General features: G+C 34.9%; 4 protein-coding genes across 4 annotated transcripts; 3 read left to right on the top strand and 1 right to left on the bottom strand.

Moving 5' to 3' along the window:
- The first annotated feature begins 270 nt into the window (after positions 1–270).
- LOC145562658 (uncharacterized) lies at positions 271–4645 on the top strand. The gene is made up of 3 exons (XM_081623012.1): positions 271–1254; positions 4010–4086; positions 4186–4645. Exons 1-3 carry the CDS (start codon positions 484–486, stop codon positions 4334–4336), a joined length of 999 nt encoding a protein of 332 aa, XP_081479138.1. The 5' UTR covers positions 271–483; the 3' UTR covers positions 4337–4645.
- Positions 4646–5470: 825 nt separating this feature from the next.
- On the top strand, positions 5471–7366 carry LOC145564268 (transcription termination factor MTERF8, chloroplastic-like). The gene is made up of 2 exons (XM_081624593.1): positions 5471–5829; positions 5924–7366. The coding sequence occupies exons 1-2, from the start codon at positions 5610–5612 to the stop codon at positions 7225–7227; spliced, it is 1524 nt and encodes a 507-aa protein (XP_081480719.1). The 5' UTR covers positions 5471–5609; the 3' UTR covers positions 7228–7366.
- Positions 7367–10167: 2801 nt separating this feature from the next.
- Positions 10168–12240, top strand: LOC145564267 (putative indole-3-pyruvate monooxygenase YUCCA10). The gene is made up of 4 exons (XM_081624592.1): positions 10168–10779; positions 10881–11114; positions 11740–11862; positions 12036–12240. The coding sequence occupies exons 1-4, from the start codon at positions 10168–10170 to the stop codon at positions 12216–12218; spliced, it is 1152 nt and encodes a 383-aa protein (XP_081480718.1). The 3' UTR covers positions 12219–12240.
- Positions 12241–12869: 629 nt separating this feature from the next.
- LOC145564266 (ribosome-binding factor PSRP1, chloroplastic-like) lies at positions 12870–15553 on the bottom strand. The gene is made up of 5 exons (XM_081624591.1): positions 15191–15553; positions 13972–14115; positions 13612–13884; positions 13348–13456; positions 12870–13255 (listed from the first exon to the last, which is right to left on the bottom strand). Exons 1-5 carry the CDS (start codon positions 15443–15445, stop codon positions 13128–13130), a joined length of 909 nt encoding a protein of 302 aa, XP_081480717.1. The 5' UTR covers positions 15446–15553; the 3' UTR covers positions 12870–13127.
- Between the last annotated feature and the right edge of the window lie 9577 nt (positions 15554–25130).

Here is a 25130-nt window from a genome sequence, read left to right as displayed (position 1 = left end):
TATTTCGCTGATAGCAAATGTCAAAATTTTTAAAAATTTTGTACGAAAACAGAAAACAGAAAGCTTTTTTCATCCAACATAGCATACTCTATAAGTCCATAACATATAATTGGGCCAAAATCCAATGGACAGCCTAACTTCATCAATGGACAATGATTGGGCATTATCCAATAAACATATGAATACCAAAGAGGCCCAAATAGCAAAAGATATTTTCTTTAAAACCAAAATCAAATTATAAAAAAAAAAAAAACAAAAAAACAAAAAAATTAAAAAATAAAAAAAATTTGAAGTGGTTTATGCTAGTGTAGTAAATTTGTGTTTCACTTTCATGTCTGAAACACTCTGATGTTTCACCTGAAACTCTGAAAACCAAAGGAGAGAGAGGAAGAGAAAATCCCCAGAAAAAATAATCCCTCAAAAATTCAATTTTTATAAATTTAATTATTTTATTTTTAAATTCTGTAATTAAAATTCAAAGGCATGATCTCAGCATCAAGCTCAAACTGGTTAGACCGGCTCCGGTCATCCCGAGGTTTTCCGACCGGAGACGAACCGGATCTCGACCGGTTTCTGTCCTCTGCAAGCTCCGGTTCAGCTCCAACCGCCGATTCAGCAACTCACTCCGATTCGACTCAGTCACACGCGCCGCCGATCCCGCCTCGTTCGAGGAGAGAGAAACCGCTGGAGTGTAACCCTTCCGCCGGAGAATTCGCCGGAGTTTTATGTGGGTTATTCAATATGGGCGGAGAATCTTCCAGAACTTTCTCGAAGAAGAGTTCTCGGAAGCAGGCAAACCCTAGATTTTGCGGGGCGAGTTCGGAGAGCGAGTTGCCGAGTGGACCCAGTTCGTCGGATGATTTGAGGAGAGAGAAGAGTGATAATGGTGGGTTCGTATCGAGCGGCGATAATAGTTTGAATGATAACAGTGGGAATGTTAGGGTTGATGAGGTGAAATTTGATGATGATGTTGTAGAAGAAGTAATTGACTTGAAATCGTATTCGAGAAGTGAGGTTACGATAATTGATACGAGCTTTGATGAATGGAAATCGGATAAATGGGTTTTTAGGAAGAATGATGAATGGAAAATCAAAGATAAGAAGTGTAAATTTAAATCAAGGGTTTCAAGTGGGAAGAAGAGGAATTTGTTGGTTGATAATTTGGGGGATGATAAGAAATTTGATGATGATCAGCTGAATAAGAAGAACACGGTGGTGATGAAGGAAGATGATAAATTGTTGCAACCAAATAAAGTAAGAAAATTAATAGTAATATTGACTCTAATTGATTAATGGGTTTGTTTAATTTTCTTGCAAGTTTGAAAAAAGGGTTTTGCTTTACATGGAATAATGATAATGATTGGGTTGTTTTTTTATTTCGGGGGGTTTTATTCTGTTTGAGGTGATTTTGATGGTGTTTTCTGGCTTGAATCTCAATATTTCATGCTCAAGATGATGTGAAAATTCATGGGATTGTAGTTTTTCTTGGTTTAAGCTTGGAATTAGGTAGGAATTGGGAATTGTTTCGAGTTTTTGGTTCGATTTTCATGATTGAGTTTGAACCTGTTGCCGAACTCTGAAGTTATTTGTTGACTGGATTTTGTGTAAGGAATCCATTGTAGTAGCAGTTTGTGGTAGATTTGAACCAAGTACGTACTACATAACATTGGTTGATTTCTGAATTTCTATCATCTAGGAATTACGCATCATGTATATATGATAAGTCTAGATCAAAAAATGTTTGTGGGCAGCTTTGTTTCTACTCTGTGATTGCCACTACTTTTGGCTTTGAAGAAGTTGTCAGTGCTTTTATTAATGTGCTTATGTATGGTGTTTGTATGTGTGGTTGAGTGCCGGCCTTCCTATCAAGAGTATGAAGATCTGCACTTATTTTCAGATAGCCTAAGAGAATCTCATCATAGCATTATTTGCTGACATTTTTAGGCGCATTTACTATTCATTTTCATGACTATGGGTTTGCCATGCCATGTTTGTTTTAAGAAATTTTAAGTACCAATCCAAATGTGCAACCTCTAAATTTTATGGTAGGGCGCGCTCTTTCGAATTTCGTTGTAGGATCTTGCTGAAAACTCTGTCTTTCTTGCTCCTATTTGCTGCATCGTTGCTAACTGTTTGGAAGTTGATTTGGTACTCTGGTGGTTGTGTTCTAGGGTTCGCTTGATTTTCTGAAATTGCTGTAGGGCAAGCGGGGGTTGCCTATACATTAAAGGTGTTTTGAATTTCCTGACTGTAGAGGAAGTGTTCATTGTTTTGCTCTGAATGTAATATGGGTTGTTGCTGATTTAGACTGTTATATGAGGAAAATGCTTCAATTTTATGTCTTGATAGGTTACTTATTTATTTGTAGTGAATAAGCTGCATTACGTACTCTAGTTTTTCTAGCTATTTATGAATACAGTGTTGTGAATTTGACATAAAATTCTAAAGAATATTTTGCTCCTTGGCTGTAGTTCAGTTTGGAGTCATAGTGATTAGTGCATGATCTAGGATGGCTGATTCGTCTTCCTACTCTAAGTTTATGATGAATTGTGAAAACAGGTGAGAAAGAATAGATCAAGTAACGGGGAACTCAACAAATTATGTTTTAGCCAAAGAGAAACCTTTTCCTAGTTCCTTTCTTATGGCTTTTGTTTCAACAAATTGTCATGCAAGCAAATGCTTCAAATTTTCATTTTCGTACTAATATTAATCTGCTTTAGCTTCAGGTGAGTTTAGATTTTTCTGCATGTATGCTTGCAGTATTCACTACTAGCATGTTATTTCAAGGCATGGTTTTGTAAATATGCCTGAACTTGTGCAGAAGACTGGGCAGCTTGAAACCTGTGTGTTTGGAAATTAAGCTAGAAGTCTGAGAAGCATAGCCATTTAGTGTACTGTAGAAAAGGAAAAATACAACCGATTCAATTCCTGGGATTTAGTTTCATAAGGGTAGCTTATAGTTGAGGTTTCAACCAGGTTTGATGACAATGCTGTCTTCACTGCGTTAATTTCTGGGTTTCGTTAATTAGTTGCATTGGACAAGCTTTAGTTAACGGTCCCTTTCTGCACCCTGCTTTGACACCAATGCAACCATCATGAGCTTATATTTGCTGTAATTTCCTTGTTGCTCACATTAAAACCCCATGTTATACTGAAATTCACTTATAATACTGTTTATTAGATAATATTTCTTATCACACAAGAGACCTTATGACTGCAGTGTAAATGTATGATCATATTGCTAATATTTTTGCAAGACTAAAGAGTAGCTTTCATAGTTTTCATGCTGGGCGGCCTCCCTGAATCAGTTTGTTTGGGGATTCGGAGGGGGCAAGTAACATTCATTTGTCTGCAGTTGGTACGGTACATCTTTCGTTTAATTTTATGATGTCGATCCTCGCAAATAATTGCTCTACATTTCCATTCTTACTGGTGGTAACTGGTATAATCTCACTCTGATGCAAACACGAGTGCGTTTCTCACTCATATGCTCACTAATGTGTGTTTCGTCTATTTTCTGTTCTTTTTCCTGATCAACTTATGAACAAGATCTATGTTGTTCATCAGCACTTTCTTGTCTTTCTGTCTTGTCAGTGTGTTAGATGCTGTTGCTTATTACTTCTACATAAAATCTTTTGTTAGAGATTTTTGGTTTTTTTTATTTTAGGTGTTTTTGGTCAGCATGTTTTTCTAGGAACTGTTATTTTATGCGAATTACATGAATTAACTCAGTAACAAACACTTCGTCTTATTGACTTTCCTTTCTTGGTCAAAAATGGCTGCAACAGCCTCCAGTGAGTATTTCTAGGTTGTTGATGGAATTACTATGCTTAATCCTTATTAATTAAATATGGAGGAGTGATTAGTTGCATAATTATATTATTACCGAATGGGTGTTCCACTGTGTTTTTACTGAATATTGTCGAAAATGTATTATTTTGTGTAGTTGTTACTTAGTTCGCGTTATTAATGACCTGTTCTTCTCTGTGGTTTCTATTATTTCATGCAGGGACAACCCCAGAATGACAAAGAAAGAAGACCTACAGAGGAGAGAGAGAATTTTCCTGGCAAAGTATCTCAAAGGAGGCAAGTTTGTTTTGGCAACACAAATTTTGTGATCCTAATTAATAATCATTCTTCATAGCACTAAAGTTAAGCATATGTTCTATTGTCTTTATCTTTCAGGTTCCCTTGCCCGAGACCACCTAAGAAAACCAGAAAAGAAGACTCACCAGTGATCCTCCTAAAGTCGATTCCATCAAGCAATACTAATGCAGCCATAAAAGCAGGCAAATGCTTTCAAAAGAAGCGCCCTAAACAGATGAAGACCGTATAAACTTTGAAGGAATATGGTATACCGATAATTAACTAATTTTATTCAATGCCAATTGGCATAGCAACGCGTATGTGAGGTAATGTAGAGTGTAGAGGACGAATTCGTCCAATCCTGGAGATATATCAACACCTGCTGCTCTATCTGAACTTAAATTGAAAGATGGATTGTGTGGTCGTATTCGACTTACCTGTCCCAATCTATGTGCTTCTTGTGTGTAGATTGTAAATTGTACTGCAATTTTGTTGTACTGATGTTACTCTAAATTTTTTTACCTATCATTTATTATCAGATCTCATTTTTTGGTCTTGATACATTTTCTATACCATTGTGAACAAAACGGCCTAATGTTTGGTGTAGATGATAATTCAATGTCATTTTTCTCAACATTATTGGTTGCTTTTTCTAATGTTCTTGTCTTGATTTGGACTATTAAGTGTCCTATGATTATGACGTGTACTGTTATCGTTTGATTAACACAGTGATTTGTCACTTTTCTCTAAATATTAGAATCAAATTTTAACTGTATAAATTAGATTGTAATGATATAATTTATGCTAATAATGACTTATTTTGAATTAAATATTACACCATATGTGCTTTATGAAAAACAAGATAGTCAAATAAGGAAGATCATTTGAAATTGAGCAAGTTATTTACGATTTTAAAGATTTTGTTAGCCTCTTTGGTGAAAATTTAATCTTCAAAGTTCGATCTCAATTTGATAATATTGGTAACACCATGAAAACTAATAGTATTTGTATGTGTTGAAATTATTTATTGAGATGAATAAAAACGATTGTTAGAGTAGAGTTTTTTGTACGAGTAGTTCTAAGTATAAAGTCGTGATTCAAAGTGCAACCATTAACCCCTCACAACAACTAATGAGAGAGAACTGAAAATTAATCATCAGAATTGATCCTCAAATTCGGATTAGCCTTAAAGGTTAAACGAGTGAAACAAAAAAAAAAAAAAGGCCTAAAATGCCCAAATGGGCTAACGGATAATCATCAGAATTGATCCTCAAATTCGGATTAGCCTTAAAGGTTAAACAGTGAAACAAAAAAAAAAAAAAGGCCTAAAATGCCCAAATGGGCTAACGGACGGAATATTCCCGCATCCACTTATAGAGTTATAGTCACTTTTTGAGAAAAAGAAAAGATTGGAGAGAGAGATTGGCGCCAAGTACATCTCAAAGTCTCAAACCAATTATAGGTTCATACTCTAAAAATTCAAATCACAAGATTTTTCCATCTCAAAAGAAGAACGTTGAAAGATGATTACTTTGATGTCATCATATTCTTTTTATCCTCAATTATTAAGCTTTTCTCCTCAACTTCCTCTTTACGCAACTCATACTTCTCCTCATCTTTGTTTTTCTGGGGTTTTTGGTGGAAATAATCGAGCTTTCTTGTTGCCAATTTCAATTCAACATTCCAGAAATGTGTTTATTATTAGAAAATCCAGTAGACAAAGTGGTAATCTCACTGAAATTGGTATGTACTTCTCTCAGCCCTTTTATCAAACATGTTATCTGCATTGTTATAATGAAACAGCTTTTCATATGATAATGGGTTTTTGTGTTTTTAGGACATCTGTTTTCGGTTTTCCAAGTTCTGGGTATTGATGATAGAGTAGCTAATGATATTATTGGGAGAAACCCGGGTTTGGAGGTTGTACCAGTTGAGTTGATTCACAGTCGTATTCGTGGGTTACAATCAGTAGGAGTGAATGAGGTTATTTTGTCTAAGATGATTTCCAAACACCCAAATGTATTAACTGCTGAAGAAGTTGGTTTTTTGATAGAATTTATTCATGATGGTTTAGGAAATAAGATTGAAAGTATTCAGATTGAGCGCCTTTTGCTTGGGGTTGAGCCTAGGTTTATTGCAGGATTTGATAAGAAGGTTGATTTGCTGCTTCAACATGGTATTCCTCAGGAAAAGATTGCATATATTCTTAATAATGTTAATCTTAGCAAGGCTTTTTGCTTGAAGTCATGTGAAGAGATTCAGAGAATGTTGACATTTTTGAGCCGTTTTGATGCTGTGAGTATCATTGCTAAGCGACCTGCAATACTCAACTATGATTTAGATACTCAGTTGGTACCGCGAATTGGGTTTCTTCAACGGCTTAGTGGGGGAGATACAGATGCCGTAGGTGAAGTTCTGAACAGACTGCCTGCTATCGTAACCTATAGTTTGGAGCATCTGCAAGGTCATGTGGAGTTCTTCAGGTCATATGTTGGCCTAACTGATCTAGAAATCTTTAAGATAGTGCTTGTTTTCCCAAATGTGATGAGTACCAGCAAACAGCGGAAATTGCAGCCCAGAATTGATCTTTTGAAGGAATGTGGATTGGATTCAGGAGAGATTTATCGGTTCCTGATTAAAGCGCCTTTGTTTCTTGGCCTTTCTTTCGAGAAGAACCTCTCTCACAAGCTGGCAATGCTGGTAAAGATTGGTTATGGCCATAGGACCAAAGATCTTGCTATGGCAATGGGGGCTGTGACAAGAACAAGTTCAGAGAATTTGCAAGAAGTCATTGATTTATTTTTGAGCTACGGCTTTTCTTCTGAAGATATAGTTGCAATGAGCAAAAAGCATTTTCAGATACTGCAATACAATCCAAAGTCTTTGGAGAAGAAGATGGATTACTTGCTCGTAGAGATGGATCGAGAAATAGGAGAGCTCATGTCTTTTCCTGCATTTCTGGGGTACAATCTTGATAACAGGATCAAGCATCGGTATGAACTGAAGAAGAAGGTTGTAGGCGACGATATGTCTCTGAATAAGCTGTTGAGTGTCTCCAGTAAATCATTCTCCAAAACAAAGAAGCAGTTGGTCCAAGTTGGCTGCGATTTGGATGAGAAGGGTGCTGATGAGATAGAGTAAACGGTAAATGTATTATATTCTTTGTTGTTTCAAACTTTGACATTTATTAGATTAAATAATGAATATTAATGTGTGGTGTTCATTTGGAAATTGTATAACTCAACACTTGAAAATACAAGTAACATTTTTATATAGCTCATACCTTCTTTATAATGACAATAATCCGATATAACATGCACTGTATAATTGTATTCATAGTCATTCCCCACACTTTCAACTACGGAGTAGTTCTTTAGATTTAGTACAATAAAAAAATGTATATTCCTTGATAAAATTGGGCTGCTGTTTGTGTTCATATGTTGGTATCTATTGAAAGTAATTCATGTCAGATCTTGGGAGTCCCTTTTTTCTAGCTGGTGGAAACCTCACTGGCATTATTTTTCTAGGGTTGGACCTATGTAATATTCTTTGTCGGAGAGAACTGAAGAAATGGTTAGCCTAGTAGCCTACGTATCAGTTCAAGGACCCCATTCTTAAAGCTTTCAGGCACCTCTAACAGTTGTAAGTCTCGTAACAACCTTGACCGATCTGTGTTTTTAGATTAAACAGAATGTGCCGCTCAAGGTGTGCAAAGTTGTCAAAACTCTGAACTCAGAAATCTTGATGTGTGGCATAATTTTGTGAATTGTGATTCTAACTTCGTGGTTTGCTAATGTACATGATGAGATATGTGATACTTGGTTCTCTTGGAATCAGGAGGGAAGCTCTAACCACTTGAGCTATCCCTCTCCCTGGAATATAATGATGGTACTCTCTTTTAATTCCTTCTACAGTAATAACATTTCTTGCATAAAATAACAATTTATTTGACTGCACTTCCATGTTGGATTACCAACTACAAATGTAATGATATACCTTAATTAAACTGGTGGGAAATTCGCCTGTAAAACTGCCTCCAAGAGAAGTACAATCTAAATTGAACGCAGGTTTGTTGTACTAATATGGACTATAGAGTGGAGATACTGGGTCTGCCAAAACCATCTTCTTAAGGCAAATGTACAGTCTCCCATTCATAATGTTATTTATTGCCTACAATTATCCTTGAGCTCGACATGAAAACCCAGCAACGCTTTGCGATGTTCTTGGCAGTTTGGCATACATAAGGATTGTGAAGTCTTTGTTTCTCAAATTCAAGCCGGTGTTGTTTGTCAGAAACTGATATGGGCAGATAGATCAGTAAGGCGGTGTTGTTTGTCAGAAACTGATGGGCAGATACTTCAGAGAGCCATGCAGAATATCTAATTTTCTCCATTGATTATCCAATACATGGTCCTTGAAGGACTACCTTTTCTCCCTTTCCTGGGTTTTTGCGAGGAGAAAGAAAGACAGATTTCCTCTAAATACCCGTCTCCGGTGAAATTATTTTCGTATTAAGGTTATATTTAAGTACACAGCAGATAAAGTTCAGAATCTGTAGTAACAAGCTTGTACTTATTTGTGAATTTCACCATGCATCCTCAGCTCCTCACCATTGCAACAAATACAGTCAGGTGCGTAGCTTTGCTTGTATATGCTATGATTTTGCAGTGTAAGACTGTTAGTAACATAAGCTTAAAGTGTTTCTCTCTGGAATTATCGGAAAAGAAATGAGCATGTTTGAACTTATATTTTCTAAACTTATTTAAGTGAGCCGTAATAAGTTTATGAAGTTATAATGAGGCCTACTGACATCTCATCTAAGGTATAGAATTTTCACTGTTTTACATTAAGTGATTAGTGTATACAAGGGTATTTTTTTTTGCTCATCTACCTAGTTCAGTTCAGTTTAGCTCCAATCAATTCAGTTCAATTCATTTCGGTTCAATTTAGCTCATTTTTGTAAATGTGAACAATCCCTTAATTATATTTATATAGTGATTTAATACAGTATAATCTTTGACCAATCGAATGTGAATAGATTTGTATGTATAATAAGATTATTCAGCTTCTCAATCAATGCAAATCAAGCTTACATAAAGGCATATATATAGGTAATTTTAAGTTACTCCATATTATACAATATTCTAGTTCACAAATACGTAATTAATGGGATGCAATCAATATAAGATTACATGCCAAATACATAAGATTGAGAAGGCTTGATTATTCAATATTCTAGTTCCCAAATCTAACGACCCCTCTATACATGGAAACACAAGGCAATGATTGTGCCAATGCATTAATTAGTAATAACAATATTTAAGGCTGCGGATAATATTATAATTTCCTTTGTAACATCAAAATTATTTAAAGTAAAAAAAATTAACAGAGAAAATTAAAAGATGCATATTTGTCCTTAGATTGATTCATGTCCTAAACTTAGAACTTTACAATACGAAAATGAGAGGTAAGAGGTTTAGAAATTTTTATTTATGTAATAATATTTAGAAGGACGTTAGCTGTTAGGGAAATAAATCAAAGTAAATAAAATATTGAGTTTTTAATTTTTACTCCATAAATTTTTATGTAAACTTCTGTTCATGTTTAATATAGGAGATGGTTACTTGTTTTTTTTTTGTCCTTTTTTTCCCCATATCTTAGTAAATTATCACTGTTATATGACATAATCTTAGGTTGCCAATTTTATTATTTATAATTAATAGCACCACATGCCAATGCACTCTTCCTCCAAAACATACCAAATTCATCATTATTTAAAATTAAAAATTACCAAGTTTACCAAAATTAATTGTCATATTCCATAAGAAGATTGTCAAGATTGTCTTTAAGTTTCGGACAATCTTACAACGCAACCCCTATATATATATTCTAGACAACTTGGAGTATTAACCCCAAATACACTATATAATCATCAATTTATCCTCGAGTCAAAGAAATAACTAATTCAAAGTGCAATTTCTTCATTTGAATTTCTAGCTATCCGCATATCTTTCAATTCAATAAGTTCTTGTAAATTTCTTGGTTCTATATTTCTTTTAAAGAGAAATCTAACAAATTTTTATGGAAGAAACGTTAGTCCTTGTAGTAGGGGCAGGACCGGCAGGACTTGGCATTGCTGCATGCTTAACCAAAAAATCTATCCCATACATTCTTCTTGAAAAAGAAGATTGTTGTGCTTCTCTTTGGAAGAAACGTGCATATAATCGATGCCACCTTCATTTAGCAAAAGAATTTTGCTCATTACCCTTTAAGCCTCATGCACCACAAGCTAATAAATACATGGGCAAGGATGATTTCATAGAATACATTGATGATTATGTTTCAGACTTCGATATTAGACCGCTCTACTATCACTCAGTTGAATCTGCATCATTTGATGAAGCTACGGGCAAGTGGCTAGTTGAAGCCAGGGATATCTTAGTAAAGGCGACTAAAGTCTTTGTCGCTAGTTTTCTAGTTGGTGCAACAGGTGAAAATGGCAAGAGTTACATACCTGATATCCCTGGATTGAAAGATTTTAAGGGAGATGTCATGCATTCTAGTGAATATAAGAGTGGTCGTGAGTTTCAGGGTAAGGATGTTTTGGTAGTTGGATGTGGTAATTCTGGGATGGAAATAAGTTATGATTTATGTAATTCAGGAGCCAACACTTCAATTGTTGTTAGAAATCCGGTTAGACTTCTTAATTCTTATATTTAGAATCCATTATATATAACACAAATTAAGAAGTTATATAGGAAGTAGTAAGCTTATTCCTTTGTTAATACATGTAGGTTCATGTAGTTGCAAGAGAAATGATCTTTGTTGGCATGCATTTGCTAAAATACATCCCCCTATCAACGGTGGATGTTATTGTCACTTTTGCTAGCAAGTTGAAGTATGGAAACTTGTCCAAGTATGGAATTCATCGACCAAATGAAGGTCCCTTTTTTCTAAAGGCAACCAAAGGAAGGAGCCCAGTTCTTGATGTGGGAACTGTTGCCAAAATTCAATCCGCTGACATTAAGGTAAATTTCCTACTTTTTATTAATTTTTATTGCTCACAGTTTTTTAAGACAATTATTTATATTCACTTGTATAATTTATTTTTACAAGAGGAAAGATTATCTTATTTCTAAAATTTTACCCTTAATATTTTTGTTATTTGGGGACAAATATACATTTCAAAAATGCACCTAATATGCACTGTATATATGTCCTGGCTTGTATATTGAGTATTTACTTTTTATTGCTTACAGTTTTCTTTAAGGAAATTATATATATTTACTTGTACTCCGTATAATTTATTTTACAAGAGGAGAGAAAATCTTATTTTTAAAATTGCACCCTAAATATTTTTGTTACTTGGGGACAAAGACAATTCAAATATGCACCTAATATGTACTGTAATTATGTCCATATTTTGAAATCCTACCCATTTTATTACCAAGTTTTTTAATGGAGTAATTAATATAACAAAGATTCTACTGTATTGTAGTATCTGTTGCATAGACAATGTTTGTCATGCTCATCCCCTAGAATTAAATCTTTCCATATAAACCCAATTAAGTGGCCATATAATATAGCATTTGATGTTTTATGTGAATTTATTACCTAGTATTTTAATTCTTTTCTTATTTGTAAAATTTATAGGTTTTACCGGGAATTTCGAGGATTAATAAGACCAAAGTTATATTTGAAGATGATGTTGAATTAGCCTTTGACGCAATAATATTTGCAACTGGATTTAAAAGCACAGCATGTGATTGGTTAAAGGTATGCACAATATTTATAACCTTACATTTATGTGATAATAAAATCTTACTCTCTTAATATTATCATTTGTATTTATGAAATTTTATTTTAAGCTCATCCAAAGTATATCATATTATTACGGCATAAATGATTTATCAAATTGTTTTTTTTTTTTTTTTTTTTTTTTTTTGTAGGATTATGATTATATACTAAAAAATGATGGATTTCCAAAGAATTGTTTCCCCAATCATTGGAAAGGAAAAAATAAGTTGTATTGTGCTGGATTATCAAGAATGGGAATACAAGGTGCATCAAAGGATGCCATAGCGATTACCAATGATATTGAGATGGTTGTGAGAGCTATGATTGCCTCCTAAACACTACTAGTATTATGTTTTTGGAATAATACTAGTATTAAGCTATCACATACTTGTATTCTTACTATCTTAGTCGCTAGTGTTGAGTTTTTCTTGAGGCTAATTTTCCTCCTTTGCCCTCAAGGTTATGTTGTATTGGGTTGACTTTGTATAACTTTTTCGATCATGCTCTAAAATAATATGGGCAAATTTTTAAATTTCGTGTGATTGTTTATGAATGTTCATCAACTTAGTTATTATATCCTAAAAAACTAATCAACTCCAAGTGTATATCACCTTCTTGACAATGATTGTAATGTAATGCAATGCAACTATATTTTGCTATGCAAAAGGCATATAACTTGGGATTATCAATTTTTTTTTTCTTTCTTGAATGCTCTTTCATTTGCTCAGTTTACTCGCCTTTTTCAAACTCTTTCAATTGATTATTTTGTTATGTCTTTTTCTTTTAGTCGTACGATTTCATAAGAACATTTATGTTAGCCGACCCCAAATCATTTTGGGACTAAGACTTTGTTGTTGTAGTTGTTGTTGTTGTAACCAGCCATAAGCTTGCATTATACTCCATACTTCGTAGTTATGTAATGTCAACGACCTCATTCTAAACCAGGCTGCATTAGAGCTATTGATGCAGAGTTGTAGCCAACAGAATAGACAGTGAACAAAGTATCAATAGCTAACTCGTGCATTTACAAGATTATCTAACATGTATAGTGTTTCCATACATACATAGCAGTATAGCACAGCGACAAACAGGTCATCCAAAAAGAGGAGGATAATCACAATTGGAGCTTCTCTAATATCCAAAATCTTCTCCATGGAGTCCACAATCTGATTTTCAAACCCTGATTGTTTCTACAGTCAAACACAAAAATGAGGTAATTAGTACCCAAGACTAGCAACCTCAGCCTATTCTGCAAAGGAGGGTTGTTTGTCAGTTTGAACTTGCAAAGGATCCAACTTCTCTGTTTTCCCGTCCTTAGGAACAATAAGCCCATATCCTCCCTCTTTCCTTTTGTATAAAATGTTAATTTCACCTGTGTGAATAACATATCCGAAATTACAAAATTGGCAGGGAAACATTTAAGACAAGCAGTGAGCTAAAGAGTAAAGTGCCAAGGTTGGTTACCAGTTTCTTCATTTCGAAAAGCATAGAAGTCATGATCAACATTTTCGAGCTGTTCAACAGCTTCTGTTACTGTAAGGGGTGGCATGTCAAAGTACTTTGTACGAACCACCTGATAAAGTTCAAAGATAAAAAAGTAGGACGTAAAGAAAATCTGATAAGCACAAAGTAAGCGTTAAGAAAACATGATATGCAGATGAATATCAGGTCAGTAAGATTAAGAATGGCATGCCATGAAATAAAGCTTAGCAAGTGCAACAAACCAACCTCTTCAATAAAGTCATCATCTTCAACAGAAACAGGAGGGGCTGTTTCCATTTCTTCCTCCAAGATATCTTCTCTAGTAATTCTTATTGGCTCAGGCTCTCTCACCTTTGAGCGATTGAAGCCTTTCATATGTCGACCATGGTCAGATACTTTATCCTTAACCTTCCTCAATTTCCTTTGAATAATTGAGGAGACCAAATCAATACTTCCATAGAGAGTTTCAGCATCTTCCTCAGCTCGAATTACTCCATGCCTCTTGGTAAACAAGGTGACCTAAACACAAATTCTTTCAATAAGAATACTACTCATGTAAAGCATATAGAGAAACAACGTGAAAACCAAGAGGGTGAAATGTAGTACCTCACATCTCCTTAGTTTAGGTCCTTTACCAAGCTGTCCACCTCTAGCAGACAAACGCACATCCACTTCCCTCACCAAATGGCTATGCTTCGTGACAGCTTTACCAACCTTTTCTTCCACATAGCTTCGAACATTATCAGATAACTGCAACACAAACATTCAGGATCAAATTTCCATTACAACATCACAACAACAGTCTAAAATCTTCATCTGTTTATAATACAACATCACAACACCAGTCTAAAATCTTCATCTGTTTATTGACATCAACATGTTCACTCAAAAATTTTCCCAAAGAATTAGTAAATGTACAACTTAGGGCCTGTTTTGATTTATTGAACTGAACTGATTGGAGCGGAGCTGAACTGAACTGAACTGAATTGAATATTATATGAGAAAAGGAAGTTAGGAACTAAACTGAACTGAAAATAAGATGAGGAGAACATACCCTTAAACCTTATCAATGATCCTTCATTAATTAAATTTTACATCCCCACCATATTAAACTATTAAAGTAATACTTTCTTGTAGATTCCTTGCTAAGAACATAGAAAGTGGCATACGGAGTAATATTTTAGGCAGACCAAAAATAGAATAGTGGCCTATTATTTAGAAGTAAAGAGAGTACAAAAAGTGATCACTGCATACAATCTAGTACAAGTACATTATACGGAGTAGTAGCAACTACAATTTTTTTTTTAATCAGGTACTCCTATACTGGTAATCTGAAGTAATAGATGCTCAGAGAAAAACTCAAATAATCATTCTAGACTATCTGAAATAATTAAACTTGTTACAATGCAAAAACACCAATATATTGAAATGAACACTACTAACAATCTCAACAATCACAATAAATTAGAATTTAGTACCTAAAACAATAATCAATTCAGGAGCAATCTCATAACATAACCGTTCATTATACTCAAATTATATGCCTGTAATTTTGAAGATTGTACACATAAATTCAGAAAAATCCCAGCAAATTACATTAAATATATCCAATTTTGAAGTTTTCAGACTACAAAGTAAGCATTCAAAGACAATAACTTTAAACAATATCTCAAAATATTGGCATAAATACAGCATGAAACAACCATAATCAACCCAGATATCCAAACAATCAAATATTCAAAACCCATATGAAATACCATACCCGAAAAAAATCACAGAAATTACAAAGAAAAATCCAAAAAAATGAAGGGAAATTAGAAAATACCTCAAGATTACGGCCCTGAAGAATGAGTTTAACAGAAGAAAGAGGACCATCCCATGACATACAAACAACATTAGGCTTGTTTCTGGTGATTTGAACACTCTTAATTGCAACAATTAGTCCCAAAGAAGAAGGATTAGTGAAAGTAGAACGAAGGGAAGATAGATTAGTGGGTGTTAATGATAAATTAATGGAATTGGAGAGAGAATTTGAGAGCTTTGGATTCATATTAATGGCCGATGCACACAAAGTTGCCATCTTTTTTATATTTTCTGGGAAATTAAAGTTGAGATTTTTTTTTTGTTGAGTTGCAGAAATTGAGTACAGTACAGAGTAGTGATTAGTGAGTGAGGTTGGAAGATTGAAGAGAGGGGGTTGACGTGGCATATTATCCAGATTTATGTCTAAATTCTTGAATCCGAAAAAAAAACGGTGGATTGTGGATGGGACCCACAGACCCGTGAATAAACTACTTGGGTCTTAAAATGGACGACAGTCCACTTGGGTCTTAAAATGTTCGTGCATATTGGATAAGGGATGGTGTCGATTTCATTGCTTATATGAAAGTGTGTTAGTGTTATGAAATATATAGAAATTAGAGGATTAAGAGAAGAAGGTAATAAGAGAAGTATTACTACTTTTATGTATTACTCTTGGTAATATTTTTGTGTGTCATACAAGTGAAATTACATGGCTATTTATAGTAGTAAAAACCACTATTACATTGTGGGCTATAACCTTAGAGGGTGGCAATTAGGGTTGGCTACTACATTAAATGTAATGAAGAAATTGGAGTGTGGACATTCACACCTTGACTAAATTAATTAACTCTTAACACTCCCCCTTGAATGTCCATACAGAATAGGGTATATGTTGCCTCGTGAAAACCTTGCTAGGTAAAACCCTTTAGGATAAAAGCCATAGCTAAGGGAAAAGAGTACAACAATATATTACTATATGCTTTAGTGTACTGCCTCATTAAAAACCTTGTCAGGAAAAACCCATTGGGATAAAAACCTGATCGAAGGGAAAAAGAGTGCAGTGCATATAATGCTCCCCCTGATTTTAACATAATTTATGAAGACAACGCATCCCAATCTTGTGGACCAACCGCTCAACACTCTTCGAAGGTAGGGACTTTGTAAACAAGTCTGCAAGATTATCAGATGATTGGATCTGTTGGACATTTATCTTCCCTTCCTTCTGCAAATCGTGTGTAAAGAACAGTTTTGGGGATATATGTTTAGTCCTATCACCTTTAATATATCCTTCAGTTACTTGTGCGATACATGCAGTATTATCTTCGTAAATGATGGTTGGACTTTCAGTTACTTCTTTCATCCCACATTCTTCTTGGATATTGCCGATCATTGACCTTAGCCATACACACTCACGTCCTGCTTCATAAAGGGCAATCAACTCAGCATGATTTGATGATGTCGCAGTTAAGGTTTGCTTTGTTGATTTCCAAGAAATTGCAGTTCCACCATAGGTGAACAGATATCCAGTTTGTGACTTGGCGTTTTGTGGGTCTGATAGATATCCAGCATCTGCATATCCGATGAGGGTGGCATCTTGCCTTGATTGATAAAACAAACCAAGATCTTTTGTTCCTCGTAGATATCGTAGTAAGTGTCTTACTCCTTTCCAGTGTCTCTTCGTTGGTGCGTTGCTAAACCTGGCTAACAAATTCACAGAAAAAGCTATGTTTGGTCTAGTATTGTTAGCTAGATACATTAGAGCCCCAATTGCACTTAGATATGGTACTTCAGGACCAAGGACATCCTCGTTTTCCTCTCGAGGTCTAAATGGATCATATTTCATAGTCAAAGACCGAACAATCATCGGGGTGTTTGTTGGGGTCGCTTTGTCCATGAAAAAACGTTTTAACACTCTTTCGGTGTAGTTAGACTGATGGACGAAAATACCATTATTTAAGTGCTCAATTTGCAATCCAAGGCAAAATTTAGTTTGTCCAAGGTCTTTCATCTCAAATTCTTTCATCAAGTATTTTGCAGTTCTTTCAAGTTCATTTGGGGTTCCAATGATATTCAAGTCATCAACATAAACTGCAACAATTGCAAACCCTGATTGTGATCTCTTAATGAAAACACAAGGACTGATTTGATTATTCTTGAACCCTTCTTTCATAAGGTATTCACTAAGACGATTATACCACATCCTCCCAGACTGTTTCAATCCATAAAGTGACCTTTTTAATTTTATGGAAAGTAAATTTCTAGGCTTGTGGTTTTCTGGTAATTTTAGTCCATCTGGGACTTTCATATAAATATCTGTATCGAGTGAGCCATATAAATATGCGGTCACTACATCCATCAATCGCATCTTTAGTCCTTCTGAGACTGCCAAGCTTACCAGAATTCTTAACGTAGTTGCATCAACTACGGGAGAATATGTCTCCTCATAATCAATCCCTGGAATTTGAGAAAAACCTTGGGCTACAAGTCTTGCCTTGTATCTAACAATTTCATTTTTCTCATTTCGTTTTCTCACAAATACCCACTTGTATCCAACTGGTTTTACACCTTCTGGTGTAAGGGTTATTTTTCCAAACACTTCTCGTTTTTCGAGTGACTTTAACTCTGTCTGCATTGCCTCTTTCCATTTTGGCCAATCATGCCTGCAACGACATTCTTCCACTGTTCTTGGTTCACTATCATTTTCGTCAGATGCCATTTCAATTGCAATGGAATATGCAAATATTTCATTTACGATAACATCATTTCTATTCCAATAATTCCTGGTAGAAACAAAGTTTATTGAAGTTTCATTGTTATCGATGTCATGGTCATCTTGTTCATCCCCTTTCGGATTATCATCTTTTTCTCTATTCTCATCTGTACTTTGTCTTTCTTGACCTTCCGTAAGGGGAATGTTGTTGATCTCATCAGGTCTTTTTAATTTTCTTGGTTTAGAGTCTTTTGAACCAAGTGGTCTTCCACGCTTTCGGCGTGCTAGAGATTCATTTTCAATGATCTTATCACCAGATGGAATTTCAATTCGTGCAGGGGCATTTTCAGCTGGTATATGTGATTTTGTCACTTTCTTTGCATCTATAAATGCATCAGGCAGCTGATTTGCAATGCTTTGTAAATGAATAATTTTCTGAACTTCTTGTTCACACATATTTGTTCGTGGATCAAACATTGGCAATTGTGTTGCATTCCAAATGATTTCTATTTCTTTCTTTCGTGGGTCCACTTTCTCTCCCCCTAAGGCTGGGAATACTGTCTCATTGAAATGACAGTCGGCAAATCTGGCCGTAAATAAATCACCGGTCATTGGTTCAAGATATTTAATTATGGAGGGTGATTCAAACCCAACATAAAATCCCAGCCTTCTTTGTGGACCCATCTTTGTTCGTTGGGGTGGAGCAATAGGAACATACACCGCACAACCAAAAAATTTTAGATGTGAGACATTAGGTTCTTGACCAAAAACTAATTGTAGTGGTGAGAACTTATGATAAGCAGTTGGTCTCAATCTAATTAGAGTTGCCGCATGTATTATGGCATGACCCCAAGCAGATGAAGGCATTTTTGATCTCATCAATAATGGCCTTGCAATCAATTGTAGTCTCTTAATTAATGACTCAGCAAGTCCATTTTGTGTATGAACATGAGCTACTGGATGTTCTACAACAATTCCAATCGACATACAATAATCATTAAATGTTTGGGATGTAAATTCCCCAGCATTGTCAAGCCTTATTCTTTTTATTGTATGGTCTGGAAATTGTGCTCTTAGTTTAATAATTTGAGCAAGGAGTTTTGCAAAAGCAACATTTCTACTGGATAAGAGACTTACATGTGACCATCGAGTTGAGGCATCAATTAATACCATAAAATATCGGAATGGTCCACATGCAGGATTAATTGGTCCACAAATGTCTCCTTGAATCCTCTCTAAAAATGTTGGAGATTCAGTAGCAATTTTGTTCATAGATGGCCTTATTATTAATTTGCCAAGTGAACATGCAGAGCATGTTAATTCATCTGATCGAGGGATTTTAACATTCCTAATTGAATGTCCTACTGAATTTGCTATAATCTTGTGCATCATTCCTGTACCAGGATGACCCAAACGATCATGCCATAAATTTAGCAGATTCTTATTATCTAACTTCTGGTTAGATATCGAATTTATTTCAACTGGTCGTATATCTATATGATATAACCCTGAAGAATATGCTGGCAATTTCTCATACACATGTTTCTTGCCATGTTTTTCTGTCATGAGGCATAAATATCCCTTTTGATCCACTATCATTGTTTCTAAATGAAAACCATTTTGACGCACATCTTTAAAACTTATAAGATTTCTTCGAGATTTACTCGAATATAAAGCGTCATTAATGATTAATTTTGTTCCATTTGGGAGTATTATGCAAGCTTTTCCAGAACCTTCTATTAGCTTGGCTGACCCAGAAATGGTATTAACATTTGCTTGAAATAATTTTAACTTTAAAAAATATTTTCTATCCTTCAGAATAGTGTGTGTTGTTCTACTGTCCAAAAGGCATTGAAATTTGGAACCAACTTCGGGCAGATCCATATCTTCATAAAATAATAAGTATAAGATTAGTTTAAGATAATTAAACTGGACTTACTTTATTAATGATGAAAAATTAAAAGTACATAACTTGAACATGAAAAAAAAAACATACAAGAAAAGTACGTAATGAAAACATAATACATATCATAGTAATTGATGAATTATCTAAACATGATTATTCTCTCCAAAGATAAATTCACCACCAGCTTCACCATTGTCTATGTGGAAATCAGACACATCAAGGCTAATTCCAGGGACATTTTCTTCATTAACATAATTTGTTTCGGCATGTTTTTCTTTTAATGGAAGCCTGGTATAGTTCTACCAGATGTTTGGCCGTACGACAAGTACGTCCCCAATGTCCAGTCATGCCACATCTATAACATGTGTCTTTTCCTTTTGTGGTGGCTTGATTTTTGTTTCCTTGTTGATGCCCCCTTTGAGTGTTGTTTCTAGGGGGAAATTGGCCTCTACCACGGCCATAACCACGTCCACGGCCACGTCCACGGAAATTTCCACGACCTCTGCCACGGTTATTATATTTTCCACGTCCACCTCTATGAGCAACATTTGTCTCAGGTGGATTTGAGCTTTCTACAGCATTTGTTTCATTGAATGCTTGAGACCCAGTTGGTCTTAGGTTGTGATTCTTCAACAGAAGATCATTATTCTTTTCAGCAACCAATAATGTAGAAATAAGCTCAGAATATTTTGCAAAGCCTCTTTCACGGTATTGCTGTTGCAATACAATGTTGTTAGCATGGAATGTAGAGAGTGTTTTCTCTATCATTTGCACTTCAGTGACTGGTTGATCACAATATCTCAATATTGATACGATTTTATATAGTGATGAATTATAATCACTGACAGATTTAAAGTCCTGAAATCTCAGGTTTGTCCACTCAAATTGTGCTGAAGGAAGGAGTACCCTTTTATGGTGGTCATATCTTCCTTTCAGGCTATCCCATAGTTCTCTGGGATTTTCTACCATTAAATACTCAGTTTTCAAACTGTTATGTAAATGATGCCTTAAGAGAACTATAGCTTTTGCTTTCTCTTGATCAGTAGGAACTTTAATTTGAGCAGGGGCATCTTTTTCGCTTCCTGGGATGGTAATTTCTTTGATTGTATGTTCCAATCCCTGAGCCTTTAAATTCATTTGGGCATCAACTGTCCATTCAAGATAATTATGTCCGGACAAGTCTAATACGTCAAATTGTCTTTTCATCAAGTCTCCCATTTTAACTACAATCAAGTAGGTAATTATTATTAAGCCAATTAAGCAAGTGATAATTAAAGTAATCAAATTGTAATCATAATAATAATCCATTTAAAACATATTTGCTTCTCCCCCTTGGGTTATTATTATGATGTACATAAAGTTAAGCTAAAATTAAACATGATAATTACTTTAGTTAAACAACGACAACAACAAATATAACAATAACAATGATAATAATAACAATAACAATAAATACTACTACTATTACTATATCACCGACAACGACAACAACAATAATAATAATAATAATAATATTAATGACATACATTAATGATAAGACAAAAGAAACATTTACTATAACAAAATGCACTTATAATCTACCTAGAAGACAAAAAAGCTTGAAGTACTACGGAGATTACATGCATGAATTCCCTTTGTCGAAAAACCGAGCGCTACTTATGTAAAATGATGAAAATCATCATTGTCATTAATAAAACTACTAGGGCCATAATTAAAACTAAATATAGTTTTAATTTCCTTAAATCTTCTTCAAAGGTAAAGGGGTGTGGTGGTTGTCGGTTGTCGACGGGGAACATGGTGTGTGACCGGTGTAGATGGAGGAAGAAGAAGAGGAGATAATTTGGGTAAAGTTTAAGGAGGGGATAAGGTTTGTATGGTGAAATAAGGGGGTGTAATCCGCCTTTTATAGGGGGGTAAATTATCCGTTTCAGCTTTACACTACTGTAAAAATATCATACAATGTTCTAGTAGACTGGTAAAATAATTGTAATCAAACTATTAATATTTACAAACGTAAATAAGTATCACACTGGGATGCAAGCCGTAGTGGTCCGAGAACCCTAATCTATTCATGAGGTCAAGGGTTCGAAAACTGAAAGAAACATAAAAGTGTGTAATCTAAAAATTAAATAAATATAAAGGCTGCATCATTTTTTTTTCATTTCAGTAATTATGCACAAGTAAGTAAGTATAAACATGATTTGTGTGACCATGAAATTTACTTTATTAACATGCATACAACAAATATTTCCACATGCAAAAGTAATTATATATTACTTTCTATAACCATGCATGAGAGTTACCAAACTAAATATCATAAATAAGGTATGTATTGATATCCTCATTTTTATCAACATGGCTAATTATGTAGAGTAATTTTGTGGAGAAATATATTATGAGTTTCTGGTATAGAGGATCCCATATGGGCAACTATAGAGCATACTCCTCAAAATATATTTTGTGAAAGAAATTGAATCTTTGTAAAAATTGGATAATCGGTATAAGTATACCTGATTGAAGATCGTGCTGATAACGTGTTATGAAATATATAGAAATTAGAGGATTAAGAGAAGAAGGTAATAAGAGAAGTATTACTACTTTTATGTATTACTCTTGGTAATATTTTTGTGTGTCATACAAGTGAAATTACATGGCTATTTATAGTAGTAAAAACCACTATTACATTGTGGGCTATAACCTTAGAGGGTGGCAATTAGGGTTGGCTACTACATTAAATGTAATGAAGAAATTGGAGTGTGGACATTCACACCTTGACTAAATTAATTAACTCTTAACAGTTAGATATTTGTTGTGGTGTTATTTTTTTTTAATTTATTTTTTTTCCCTATTTTTAATTAATGAATAAATCAAATGAGACATATAGATTGGACCGCATTTTGCAAAAAAAAATTAGGGCCTGTTCCTATTTACTGAACTGAACTGATTGAAGCTAAATTGAACTGAACTGAACTAAACTGAGCTGAAATGAATATTTTATGAGAGAGGGAAATTAAGAGCTGAACTGAACTGATTGGAACTAAACTGAACTGAACTGAACTGAAATTAAGTAAATGTGAACAGGCCCTTAATCAAATGAGTAAAATCTTGTTTGATCTTTGGTGAAATTTCATTTTTTCATATAAGATGATACAAAATAATTTATGGTTAAGGTCATGTGTATATATGTAGTTTAGTTCTAAAACAAGTGAAAAGAATTAGGCGAATTAGACATTTTGGGAAAGATGTGGCAAAATGACCTCATAAGTTTAGTGCCATGTCCTGATCTGGCTTGAAGTATCCAAGTAAGCAAATAGTAGTAATTACCATGATAAAGTCTTTTCAAAACTTTACATCCATCAGAGCAGCAGCCATGGAAAATAGCCTTGGGTTGAGACAAATGGAGGCATCTGCAACCCAGCGAGATCCTATCTATCAGTCGTTAAGGACCTATTCTCAACCTCCAATACAAGACTGAGACTTGCCTTACTTTGATCGACGAAAAGCGCAAAAGAACATACTCTAGTCCAGTTCGAGGCTACTTTGTAGGGGTATGGATGAAATAGCAATTAGTAATTTCAAATGCACAAATTCGATGTTTGTTTGAGGGTTTGTGGGAAGTTTTTTGATTGACTTGAACATATATTATACTTCCTCCGTTATTTATAGTTGCAACACACACTTTATTACGGTATTTAAGAAAAGTGGACCTTAAATGATATAATACACTTAAAATAGGGTGTTGTTTGGAGGATAATCAAGTGGGCCATGTGCTTTAAATAAAGATAAAGTACAATATTCACCTTCCTTTTATAGTGTGTTGCAACTATTATGACATTTTCATTTTAGAGAAGTGTTACATCTATAAAGAAACGGATGAAGTATAAAATAAAATATAAAATTTTGATCTCAAAATGCACAAAATAAATGAAATATGAAAGGGGTATTGATATCATCTTTTGTTTACCGACATAAACTTATGCAATCAAAATTTCAAAATGGATGATGTAGGCATCAAGTTAAAAAAGTGAATTTTTTTTAGATGATTGATGAGATCATGAGATTCTAGTTTCATGGAAGCAATTAGATTGTTTGACCACAAAATTAAGAGGCCGTTTGGTTCACCAGGGTAAATGGGATGGAATGAACAATGGGATGAAAGATAATAGAATGAAAAACCATTACAATTTCTATATTGTTTGTTTACAAAAAAACAAAAAGAATCCAACCACTATTCTAAACACTACACCACCACCCCACCACCACCACTACAAACACAACACCTTCCCTTTTTTCACTTTTCCAACCACCACCCCCTTCGCCGCCCCTTCCCGGCCCTTTACCGCCCCCCTCTCCCCAAAAACCCATCTTCTTTCCCGAAAATCATCCCCCACCAACGAAAAAACCCTAAAAGCCCCTCCACCTCCACGGAAAAACAGTCGGCCACCCTCCCCCCACCTTCGTAACCCTCGGGAGAGGGTTTCAAGGGTGGGGGGAGGGGTGGATGATTGTTTTCCGTGGGGGTGGAGGGGTTTTTAGGGATTTTTCATGAATTAATTTTTGGGGGGATGGAAAGGAGGGGCGGCGAGGGGGCGACGAGAGGTGGGGGAGGGGAGATGAGAGGTGGGGTGGCTCGGCTATGGGTGGTTGTATGGTGGGGGAATAATTTCGGGAAGGGGAAGGGGGTTTATCAGGGGTGTCGGTGGGCCGGGGAGGGGCGTCGGTGGGCGGGGAATCAATTTGAAATAAGAATGGGTAAACTCAAAAATAAAAATGGGGAAAGCGAATGACAAAACAGACAAGCAAACAACAACAAAGGGAATGATACCCTTTTCCCTTTGATGATTAACCCAACCAAACGGCCCCTAACTACTTTCAAAGCTATCGAAACCAGTGTTTTGTAAGAGTTGTTTTAACACAACGAATAGATGATTTAAAATGCCTCATACTCCCTCCATTTTTAAATACTTGCTTTATTTCTCCATGCGCAGAGTTTTAGGAGAAATTAGAGAAAATAATAAAATATGGAGGTAGTACTGAGGTAAATGGAAAAATAAAAAATTGTAAAAAGCAAAAGAAGTGGAGAAATTTGAAGGAGAGAGAATATGAAATTAATAAAATATGATTTATGTTGGGTCCACTAGGTGAAAGAAATGAATTAAATATTGTAAAAGCTTTCCAAATAAAGAAATGGAGCAACTATTTAAAAACGGCCGAAAATAAAAAGTGGAGCAAATATTTAAAAACGGAGGGAGTAGAAAACAATACTTCCTCCGTTACACATTATGTGCAACAAACCTTGTTGCACGTTTTCCAAGACAAAATTTGTTAATGTTGATTAACAAAGTG

This window comes from Chenopodium album, chromosome 10 (assembly GCF_948465745.1).
Source record: "Chenopodium album chromosome 10, dcCheAlbu1.1, whole genome shotgun sequence".
NCBI lineage: Eukaryota > Viridiplantae > Streptophyta > Magnoliopsida > Caryophyllales > Amaranthaceae > Chenopodium > Chenopodium album.
The sequence above is the reverse complement of the archived record's forward strand: the minus strand, read 5'-3'. Positions and strand labels throughout refer to the sequence as shown.

Bases quoted from the DNA above. Each gene is read 5' to 3' on its own strand.
- LOC145562658 (XM_081623012.1), top strand. From the start codon at position 484: ATGATCTCAGCATCAAGCTCAAACTGGTTAGACCGGCTCCGGTCATCC. The intron at 1,255-4,009 runs GTAAGAAAATTA...TATTTCATGCAG, and splicing joins AATTGTTGCAACCAAATAAA to GGACAACCCCAGAATGACAA. The intron at 4,087-4,185 runs GCAAGTTTGTTT...TTTATCTTTCAG, and splicing joins GGCAAAGTATCTCAAAGGAG to GTTCCCTTGCCCGAGACCAC.
- LOC145564268 (XM_081624593.1), top strand. From the start codon at position 5,610: ATGATTACTTTGATGTCATCATATTCTTTTTATCCTCAATTATTAAGC. The intron at 5,830-5,923 runs GTATGTACTTCT...TTGTGTTTTTAG, and splicing joins TGGTAATCTCACTGAAATTG to GACATCTGTTTTCGGTTTTC.
- LOC145564267 (XM_081624592.1), top strand. From the start codon at position 10,168: ATGGAAGAAACGTTAGTCCTTGTAGTAGGGGCAGGACCGGCAGGACTT. The intron at 10,780-10,880 runs GTTAGACTTCTT...TAATACATGTAG, and splicing joins CAATTGTTGTTAGAAATCCG to GTTCATGTAGTTGCAAGAGA. The intron at 11,863-12,035 runs GTATGCACAATA...TTTTTTTTGTAG, and splicing joins CAGCATGTGATTGGTTAAAG to GATTATGATTATATACTAAA.
- LOC145564266 (XM_081624591.1), bottom strand. From the start codon at position 15,445: ATGGCAACTTTGTGTGCATCGGCCATTAATATGAATCCAAAGCTCTCA. The intron at 13,457-13,611 runs GTTGGTTTGTTG...GAACTTTATCAG, and splicing joins ATGATGACTTTATTGAAGAG to GTGGTTCGTACAAAGTACTT. The intron at 13,256-13,347 runs GTAACCAACCTT...TTATTCACACAG, and splicing joins TTTTCGAAATGAAGAAACTG to GTGAAATTAACATTTTATAC.